Source organism: Bison bison, unplaced genomic scaffold (genome assembly GCF_000754665.1).
Source record: "Bison bison bison isolate TAMUID 2011002044 unplaced genomic scaffold, Bison_UMD1.0 scf7180017864471, whole genome shotgun sequence".
NCBI classification, from domain to species: Eukaryota; Metazoa; Chordata; class Mammalia; order Artiodactyla; family Bovidae; genus Bison; species Bison bison.
The window spans coordinates 28,692,608-28,703,144 of NW_011495032.1; the positions used below are offsets into that span (position 1 = coordinate 28,692,608).

General features: G+C 42.8%; 2 protein-coding genes across 3 annotated transcripts in view; one reads left to right on the forward strand and one right to left on the reverse strand.

Annotated features, from left to right (window-relative positions):
- NDUFS1 (NADH dehydrogenase (ubiquinone) Fe-S protein 1, 75kDa (NADH-coenzyme Q reductase)) overlaps window positions 1-1,981 on the reverse strand; it is a 30,243-nt gene extending 28,262 nt beyond the window's left edge. The window contains exon 1 of one of the 2 annotated variants that reach the window (XM_010861035.1): window positions 1,843-1,981. The gene's annotated coding sequence lies outside the window, so the exon portion shown is untranslated. The remainder of the gene's footprint in view (window positions 1-1,842) is intronic. The other variant, XM_010861034.1, reaches the window with a different exon arrangement.
- Window positions 1,982-2,118: 137 nt separating this feature from the next.
- Window positions 2,119-5,427, forward strand: EEF1B2 (eukaryotic translation elongation factor 1 beta 2). Its single transcript, XM_010861036.1, has 6 exons — window positions 2,119-2,587; window positions 3,037-3,159; window positions 4,148-4,274; window positions 4,547-4,613; window positions 5,015-5,140; window positions 5,228-5,427. The coding sequence occupies exons 1-6, from the start codon at window positions 2,508-2,510 to the stop codon at window positions 5,380-5,382; spliced, it is 678 nt and encodes a 225-aa protein (XP_010859338.1). The 5' UTR covers window positions 2,119-2,507; the 3' UTR covers window positions 5,383-5,427.
- Window positions 5,428-10,537: the final 5,110 nt, after the last annotated feature.

A 10,537-nucleotide genomic window follows, 5' to 3' on the forward strand; every position in this document is an offset into this window, starting at 1 on the left:
GAACATTTAGCAAGGTCCAGAGAAATTGTTGTGGTCAGGATGAGGGGAAACCTATTGGCGTCTAGCGGGTAGAGGTCAGGGTGCAATTAAAGATCCTACAATACTCAGGACAATTTCCCATAAAATAGAATTACCTAAAGTGCTGCAGCTGAGAAGCCCTCTCTACAGGATTTGCTGAATTACTGAAATAAATGAAAGTAGGTTACAGAACTTAACACCAATTAAAGGTGTACATAAGCGAACACTGAAAAGTTATTTGATCTTTTAGGTCCACTCACTTGATTATATGGACAAAGCACTGCTGAATCAGAACAGCACAGATTCAAAATCAACAATCAATATTTCATACAACAGTGTAAAAAATTTTAATTACTATTTTGCTCATGTCCAATACAATATGAAACTGGTGCCTACTTTAGCTAGAAAATCCATGAGGACTATTTGTATTGAACACCCTGCAACAAATGGAAGACTGCATAACCCCAACATAAGAAATACAGATTTGCAAAACTTTGATAAGTGCTTTACACTTTTTTGGCTACCTTGCAGGAACAGAAAAAATCGAATATAAGATGGGGAAGTGCTAATGATGAATCATTTCTAAAACTAGACTGAACACGTTTTGGTACAGGGATAGATAATACCACTCCACATTCACCATGTATCCTGCATCCATCCACTTCTTTCCCTCCAAGGTACTATCCTATTCCAAGCCACCATCATCTCTTGCTTGGATTATTAGAACAGCCCCCTAACAGGTCTCCTGGCTTCCACACTGCTCCTATTGCCTCTCCCATCTTCCCAAGGGCTGTGGCCTCAGACTGAAATGCTCTTTCCTCAGATCTTTCTGGGCCCTCCTCATCCTTCAAATTTCTGCCTTAAAAGGCATTTCTCAGGGAGATTTTCTTAGACCAGTCTAACTAAAACTATCCTAACTACTCCCCAGTCATGTCACCCATTTAATTCTTCCTTGCAGGCTCGCTTCTAGTTTATAATAGACGTCCAATAACTATTTGCTAAATGAGTTCTATCTCTACCATCTGGCCATCACTTCCACTTTCCTGGCATTAAAAAGTGTAGGTGCTCTGGCAATCTTGTAACACCCTGCTTAAAGATGCACATACAATTCAGTGGGGGAAAAAAAAAAGACTTTCAGTAAAAAACCAACCTGATGTTTCTTCATCAGAAACACTTCATTTTACAGCTTCTATACTCTCACAAGTTCTGTTTCTGAGCACAGTTGTACCTGACCCACGCTTTTATAGTACATGTGCATGCATTAGATCCCCAAATTTAAACAACGTAGCTTTGTCATTTGCAGTGCAACCTCTGGGCCAACTGTTTAAATGTCCCTTTCTTCCCCACCAGTGAAAATGGTAAGAAGTGCTACCCAATGCAGCCCTTGCACAAAACCAAAAAACAAAACAAAAGGCATGCACAGTTGCTAAGGCAACAGCAGCCAAAGATGCCCAGTACCAGGTATGTGTTAATTTGGGGGAAAAGGCTCAGTCTTTAGGCCTGAGTCACTGACACAGGTTCTCTCCAGGAAGGGGACTGTCTTGCATTCCCGTGCAAAGGGAAGGTCACCCAAAAGGTGACTCGGACCAGCGCTCCCCAGGGCCTCCAGGTTTCCTCCTCCTCTCTGCTCCATCAGACCAGAGATCTTGCCTAACAGTCCTCACCTGCCGGCTCTCGGGGGTTCCCGAGGAGGCGGGGTGGAACGCGGCGCAAAGTCAAGGACAAGAGGAGAATGAGTGGGCTGAGACAAAGGAAACAGTCTCGTCAATAAACAAACGCCGGGGGCTGGGGCACCTCAGCCTTCTCACCCAAACACGACCTCACCTTCTCCCTGGAGCCGCGGAGGCTACCCTGCAGAATTGTCTGCAATACACCGACCCCTTCAGAGGCCGGGTTGCTTATTCAATATGGCGGTCTCGGGTATCTCCGCCAGCCGGGCCTGGAAGAACGGAAAGCCGGGAGGGACTAGAAACCCCAGTTCGACAATTTCCGGCTGATAGAGTTCGGCAACTTCCGTCGGCTTGACAGAGGGCGGGGCGGAGGGCGTAGCACCCGGGAGGAGGCCGGGGTGGGGTTGGGGGTGACGGGGGCCGGCTCGGACCCGCAGTTCCGCCGGAAGTGGCCTGTCGGTTGAGGCCGAGCGTTTTCGGCCATCTCCGGCGCCCCCAGAGGGCGGGTCCTAGAGTCTTCGAAAACCTTGAGGTAGCAATTTAAGAAATACCCATTTTATTAATTTATTTCCAAATGCAAAGAAAGGCCAATGGATAAATTGCGGGCCATTAATTTAGAGCCTTTGCTTTTTACGTTGAAGAATCTTAACGTACTTTGACCTTTAACCTGCGGCCGAGGGCCTCGGAGAGAAACGCCTCCGTTTCTATATAAGGGATTTCCGGCCTTTGGCGGCCCTTTTTTTCCTCTTAGCGCTGGGCGCAGGCCGGTTGCGCGCCTCTTTTTCTTCGCTGCCTCCCAGTTCTAGATTAGCCGTCGCCATGGGTTTTGGAGACTTGAAAAGCCCCGCTGGCCTCCAGGTGCTCAACGACTACTTGGCGGACAAGAGTTACATAGAGGGGTGAGCGCATTGGCCCGGGTCGGGCAGGGCCGGGTTGGTGGGGCCACGTGGCGCCGCCTCGGCTGCGGCTAGAGGAAGGGAAACCCGGTCCCAGGGCTCTCCCTGGGGAGGGGGTTGCGAGGGAACAAGGGTTAAAATGTGCTTTTTCCGCATGCTTAACTCCACCAGGTTTTTCCACGTCTTTGCTCCGTTAACAGATGTAAGCCTGTAGCTCCATGTTAGCAATTGCAATTTCTGAAGAGGTCTACTGAGTGGCAAGAATGTCTCAGGGTATCGCGGAGAACCAAATAAATGATCCCTTATCCTAAGAAGCTTATTTCTTACAAAAGACAAAGCACCTTAGGTACCCCGGTGACGAAAGGGCGAGTTCGTAGTGTTTGTCATTCATTTGCTGGTGTTTGTATCTCTCCTTATAAAAGTGTGTGTAATTACGTTTGTATCATCGGCAGGTATGTGCCATCACAAGCAGATGTAGCAGTGTTTGAAGCCGTCTCCGGCCCACCACCTGCCGACTTGTGTCATGCCCTCCGTTGGTATAATCACATCAAATCCTATGAGAAGGAAAAGGCCAGGTAAAATTATCTTTGTGTTTGCTTGAGGAATAGAATACTTTCAGAGCTTAAACTCGGGGTTTTCACGTGACAAGTTAGGGTTCAGGATATTTTAGTTTTGTTGGGATATTGTGAGCTAATTTCTCCATGACTTGAGAAGGGCCAAGAGACCGAAATCCTCCCATTTTTTCACGTAGCAGGTAGAACGTGACCATATTGAAGAAAAAAATTGGTCAATCTAGGAAATAGAAAATTTTATTCAAGCCACACCGAAGATTATAACCTCTGAAAAACTCTTCTGAAACCTGACAACTGTTCCCTCCACATAAGTAAGACAAGGCTGTAAATAATGTAAATGATTCATGTATTATTTAATGATGGTTTATATAATCTAGATCTACAGGTGCAAAGCAGGTTCATCATGACCCAAGATTAAGAAGAAATATTTCTTTAAGAGGGTTGGTTAATGCACATATACAATGCAGCCTAGAGGGGAGGCAGGTGGTTCAAATGGACTAAGAAAGATTTTATTTTTAATTTTTATTTTGTCTTGCCACAAAATACGAATTTTACTTGATCAAAAACAGCAATTCATCTTTTCCCCACACTGCCTTTCCAATGTGCCTGACCTTGACTTGGGGGGCGGTGCACCTCTGGGATGAGCGGGTCCTTCTTCAATCTTCGGAAACTGCTAACAAGAATGGAAGTTTGAGGAGGTAGACTCCAGTTCACTAAGAATGGAACTGAGCATACTTAATGAAATCTCAAATAAAAATAATCATTCTGAAAGTATATCATTGTCCATATTGAATAAAATGTTTCACATGGTACTGATGATTGTTGGGTGAGAAGCTCAACATATATATAAAAGTATTTACCAGGGAGGGTTGAAGGGTAAATTCTTAGTATAAAAGAGATTCTTTAGTTTTAATGAAAACAAGCTCTCGAGTGTTACGTGAAAGGGGACATGGTGACCTAGTAATATTTGATTAATTTTTTTTTTTTCAAGCCTGCCAGGAGTGAAGAAAGCTTTGGGCAAGTATGGCCCTGCTAATGTGGAAGACACCACAGAAAGTGGAGCTACAGATAGTAAAGATGATGATGACATTGATCTCTTTGGATCTGATGATGAGGAGGTATGGCATGAATTGACTTACGTGTGTATCTGTGCTTAAGCACAGGCTCTGTAGCCAAAATCCCTGGGTTTTATCTCTGGCTTCACTTAAAATTACCTGCCTTTTAAAAATTCTGACTGGCTACATGATGAATAAAATCAAATCACCATCTTTCGGCTGAGCTCTTGATGGATTTGCTTTTTTCTGACAAAGCCAGTCTTTGTTACAACCCACCAGCTTTAAACTGAGGAACAATCCACTTTGTGAAATACATGAAATTTTTTTCTCTACAGGAAAGTGAAGAAGCCAAGAGGCTAAGAGAAGAACGCCTTGCCCAGTATGAGTCAAAGAAAGCCAAAAGTGGGTCATTTTATAATTTGTGTCTAATTGACTTAATAGATTTCATAATGTGAATAATCTTTTTAAAAAGCTAACCTTCAAAGTAATTTCCTTTCCTCCCCATTTTGTTGAAGTAGAGCTTCAAAACTTCCACAGCTACTGGTCTGCAGCTGTTCTTAAAGGTAGCAGCTGTGGCATTCCACTGTGGGAAAGAAACTGTCACACAACTCAACACCTCTTTCTCAGCACAACAGAAAGTGGGCATGTGTGTGACAAACACAAGGTGTGTGTTCTATACTTCTGTGTGGCTAAGGAGATGATCCATTTAGAAACAAATTTAAGATTTATTAAGTGACTTGGAGTAGGGTAAAAAGAATTGTTTGAACGATGTTGTTTCCTGTACACTTTTTAAATTTTTTTAGAACCAGCACTTGTCGCCAAGTCTTCCATCTTATTAGACGTGAAACCTTGGGATGATGAGACCGATATGGCAAAACTAGAGGAGTGCGTCAGAAGCATTCAAGCAGATGGCTTGGTCTGGGGCTCTTGTGAGTTTAATCTTCTCTTTTTGACACTGGCATCTGCATAGTTTCCAACTGTGTCAATTCTAAGATTTTTTTCGATCTTCTTTTCAGCTAAACTAGTTCCGGTTGGGTATGGCATTAAAAAACTTCAAATACAGTGTGTAGTTGAAGACGACAAAGTTGGGACAGACATGCTGGAGGAGCAGATCACTGCTTTCGATGAGTATGTACAGTCTATGGATGTGGCTGCATTCAACAAGATCTAAAATCCATCATGGTTCAGTGCCCATAAATAAAAGTTTGAAAGACAACCCTTGGCTCTTGATTTCTAAATAAGAAGGTGGTACTTATATTCCATTTTTGAGGGAAGAAATTCAGTGGCTAGATAATTCATAAATAATGTAAATTTAGGTCAGCATTGTCATTCAACATTTAGCCAAAAAAGACTACCTATTATGAATACTGTGGCTACGCATAGATGTAAGGTAGATTTTATAAACAAAAGTGGACTTAGGACAACTTCTCTACCTGTTAGTGACATCCTCTATAAGTGGTGATACAACTTTTACTGCAATATTTCAAGCGTTTATATTATTGAAGAGGTGTACTTGACTGAGAATTTGTACTAAGAGTTTTTTTTTTCTTTAACCACATCACTTGGCTTTTGGGACTTTAGTTACCCAGGTCCAAGGCAGTTAACTGCCAAGAGTTGATTTTAGATTAATTTGGCCCATGTATAATGGCTCAGTTACAAAATTACCTAATATCTGAGCTGACTCCTCAATGAGAATATTCAGAATATCTTGAATCATAAGAAATGAGTGAAAAACACGTAAAGTGCTTATGGTAACACCAGGCATGTGCAAATAATATCATTTTGTTGGATAGTTAAACATTTGGAGTTAAAGGAATTAAAGGCCAAGACTAACTCATTTTGTAGTTGGGGACGATGGCTGACAGTAGTTTGTTGTGACCTAACATCTTCAAGCTAGGGTCTGCTGCTGCTGCTAAGTCGCTTCAGTCGTGTCCGACTCTGCGACCCCATCCCTGGGATTCTCCAGGCAAGAACACTGGAGTGGGTTGCCATTTCCTTCTCCAAGGTAGGGTCTACTTGTGACTAAAATCACAATTAAAAGTCCCAACTAAAAATGTTACGTGTTACATGAGTTAGTATGTGTGATTTACTAAAGGTTACCTACCTAACCCAGAGCTTGGTTTCCCAATGGTGCTAGTGGTAAAGAACCCACCTGCTAATGCAACAGACTTGGGTTCAATCCCTGGGTTGGGAAGATCCCCTAGAGAAGGAAATCACAGCCCACTCCAGGATTGTTACCTGGATAACCCTATGGACAGAGTAGCTTGGTGGACAGTGGTCCATGGGGTCACAGAGAGACACAACACAAAGTGACAGCCTGTAGGCAACCTGGAGGAGGGGAGGATTCCCAGAATTTGTCATGAATTGCAACCTGCGTCAAAGCAACATTGTAAATTTTAAATGATGCCTTCTGTACTGTTCGATCTTCCCTGGTTGCTCAGAGGTTAAAGCGTCTGCCTCCAACGTGGGAGACCTGGGATTGATCCCTGGGTCGGGAAGATCCCCTGGAGAAGGAAATGGCAACCCACTCCAGTATTCTTGCCTGGAGAATCCATGGACAGATGAGCCTGGTAGGCTACAGTCCACAGGATCACAAAGAGACAGACACGACTGAGCGACTTCACCTTCACTTTCTGTACTGTTGGGGGAGAATTTGTGTTGAGCCTGTGTGGTGGTGTGGGGAGGGAAGCCTAAAGATTCTTTAAGAGATGGGAATACCAGATCACTTTACTTGCCTCTTGAGAAATCTTTATGCAGGTCAAGAAGCAACAGAACTGGACATGAAACAACAGACTGGTTCCAAAGTGGGAAAGGAGTCAAAACTGTATGTTGTCACCCTGCTTATTTGACTTACATGTAGAGTACATCATGTGAAATACCAGGCTGGAATCAAGATTGCCAGGAGAAATAATAAACTCAGATAACGCAGATAACACCATCCTGATGGCAGAAAGCAAAGAACTAAAGAGCCTCTTAATTAGAGTGAAAGAGGAGAGTGAAAACGCTGGCTTAAAACTCAACATTAAAAAAACAAAGATCATGGCATCTGGTCCCATCACTCCATGGCAGATAGATGGAGAAACAAGGGGAACAGTGATAAGACTTTATTTTCACAGGCTCCAAAGTCACTGCAGATGGTGACTGCAGCCATGAAATTAAGACGCTTGCTCCCTGGAGAAAAAGCTATGACCAAACTAGACAGCATATTAAAAAGAGATATTACTGACAAAAGTCTGTCTAGTCAAAGGTATGGTTTTTCCAGTAATCATGTATGGATGTGAGAGTTGGATCATAAAGCTAAGCACCGAAGAATTGATGCTTTTTGGTGTTGAAGAAAACTAATTAAGAGTCCCTTGGACTGCAAGGAGATCAAACCAGTCAGTCCTCAAGGAAATGAGTCCTGAATGTTCACTGGGAAGACTGATGCTGAAGCTGAAATTCCAATACTTTGTCCACCTGATGCAAAAAACTGACTCCTTAGAAAAGACCCTGATGCTGGGAAGATTGAAGGCAGGAGGAGAAGGGTATGACAAGAGGATGAGATGGTTGGATGGCATCACCGACTCCACAAACGTGAGTTTGAGTAAGCTCCAGGAGTTGGCGATGGACAGGAGCTGGTGTGCTGTGGTCCATGGGGTCATCTCAGAGAGTCGTACATGACTGAGCAACTGAACTGAACTGTGTAGTAGTGTTTGGGAGGGAGGCCTAAAGATGGGTGATTGATCCCTAGGCTGTGGTTCATGAGTCTAGCTTGGGTGAGGAAGTGGGACATTCTACCTGAATTTGTAAGTCTGACTAAGTCTGTCAGGGTGGGGGATCTTCAAAACTGAGATGGTGCTACAGTTGAATGAATGTACTGAGAGGAGAGTGGTACTGTAGTCAGATGATAGTCCAGTATTGGAAACAGCTGCATGTTAACAGTTTGCAATATACTGAACCTTTGAGTATATATTTTTCAAATATATTAATGTTTTTTACTTGGCTGTAGCCGGTCTTAGTTGCAAGAGGGGACAACGTGATGAGATGGATGGCATCACTGACTCAATGGACATGAGTTTGAGCAAACTCTGGGAGATGGTGAAGAACAGGGAAGCCTGGTGTGCTGCAGTCCATGGGCCAGCAAAGACTTGGACACGACTGAGCAACTGAACAAGAAGTCTTGGATGTGGCATGTGGGATCTAGTTCCTTGACCAGAAATCAAACCCAGGATCCCTGCATTGAAAGTGTGAAGTCTTATTAACCACTGACCACCAAGGAAGTCCCTTGGTGGGACTTCCTTTTTTTTCTTTGAGTAGTATTTATATCGGAGAAGGCAGTGGCACCCCACTCCAGTACTCTTGCCTGGAAAATCCCATGGGCGGAGGAGCCTGGTAGGCTGCAGTCCATGGGGTCGCACAGAGTCGGACATGACTGAGCGACTTCACTTTGACTTTTCACTTTCATGCATTGGAGAAGGAAATGGCAACCCACTCCAGTGTTCTTGCCTGGAGAATCCCAGGGACGGGGAAACGTAGTGAGCTGCCATCTATGGGGTCGCACAGAGACAGACGCAACTGAAGCGACTTAGCAGCAGCAGCAGTATTTATATATTTTTTTGCAGTAGTAGTTTTCAGAAAAGTAGAGCTTGGGAATTGTGGACCTCCAAAAATGTTCATTTTGTAGTCTGTAGGCCAAAGAGATTACAACAGACCCAGTCTAAAATCACTGGAGATATTTTCAGGTTGTCACAATTATGGGAGCCAGCAGAGGGCAGCACTTGATTTTGTGGTGAACAGCAGAGCCTGGGGATTCTGGAAATGATATGGAAAAGCAGAGATGTAGTAGCCTAGTGAACAGCCAAAAATAATTCATAGTCACTTACTTGAGTACCAGATAGCTTGAGTACCAAGTAGCTTGACCAAAATGTTAAGTATGAAAAGTAATTAATTTTAAACTAATGATTAAAAATGTTTTTAAGGGGCTCCCCTGGAGTCCAGTGGTGAAGGCACAGTGCTTTCACTGAAGGGGACATGGATTCCTGATCTGAACCAAGATACCACAGACCACACTGCTGAAATATAGGAAAAACAATGGTTAAAAGTAAGAGTTAAAAAATTTAGAATAGTCAATCCAAACCACAGCTGTCTGGTAAATCTTAAAATAATGAAGCATATGACTTTAAAATCTTGACTCCATGGTCCTGAATGAAAAATTAATGGTATCTTTTAATGTCATTTAAAAAGATTACACAGTAATATCATTCAAAATTCTAGAGTTTATACAGTGAAGTCTTCCCTGTCCCCCAGGTCTCCCATTCACTTTCATAAAAGCAACCAAGGTTGCCAGTTTCTTAGGTCTTTCCAGAGCTAGTCTAAGCATATGTAGAGACTAATTGTAGCATACTAATTATAGCATATGATGCAAATTTCTGCATCTTAAATTTTGTCCATAGATATAGACTTGGATATCTTTTATTCTGTAATGGTACCTAAAAGACTTCCTCATTTTTTTAACAGTTATATAATCCATTTTCTCATATCTTACTTAGTCTGGTTATTGGATCTTTAGTTTGCTTTCATTTTTTTGCTATTATGAGCAATGCTCACATATTCATGTGAGCCAGTATACTGAATTGTTTTTTTGAACAGAATGGGAAAGACTAGGGATCTCTTCAAGAAAATCAGAGATACCAAAGGAACATTTCATGCAAAGATGAACTCGATAAAGGACAGAAATGGTATGGACCTAACATAAGCAGAATATATTAAGAAGAGATGGCAAGAATACACAGAAGAACTGTACAAAAAAGATCTTCACGACCCAGATAATCACGATGGTGTGATCACTGACCTAGAGCCAGACATCCTGGAATGTGAAGTCAAGTGGGCCTTAGAAAGCATCACTACGAACAAAGCTAGTGGAGGTGATGGAATTCCAGTTGAGCTATTTCAAATCCTAAAAGATGATGCTGTGAAAGTGCTGCACTCAATATGCCAGCAAATTTGGAAAACACAGCAGTGGCCACAGGACTGGAAAAGGTCAGTTTTCATTCCAATGCCAAAGAATGCTCAAACTACCGCACAATTGCACTCATCTCACAGGCTAGTAAAGTAATGCTCAAAATTCTCCAAGCCAGGCTTCAGCAATATGTGAACCGTGAACTTCCTGATGTTCAAGCTGGTTTTAGAAAAGGCAGAGGAACCAGAGATCAAATTGCCAACATCCACTGGATCATGGAAAAAGCAAGAGAGTTCCAGAAAAACATCTATTTCTGCTTTATTGACATTGCCAAAGCCTTTGACTGTGTGGATCACAATAAACTGTGGAAAATTCTGAAAGAGATGGG

Bases quoted from the DNA above. Each gene is read 5' to 3' on its own strand.
- EEF1B2 (XM_010861036.1), top strand. From the start codon at position 2,508: ATGGGTTTTGGAGACTTGAAAAGCCCCGCTGGCCTCCAGGTGCTCAAC. The intron at 3,160-4,147 runs GTAAAATTATCT...TTTTTTTTCAAG, and splicing joins TATGAGAAGGAAAAGGCCAG to CCTGCCAGGAGTGAAGAAAG. The intron at 4,614-5,014 runs GTGGGTCATTTT...AAATTTTTTTAG, and splicing joins TGAGTCAAAGAAAGCCAAAA to AACCAGCACTTGTCGCCAAG.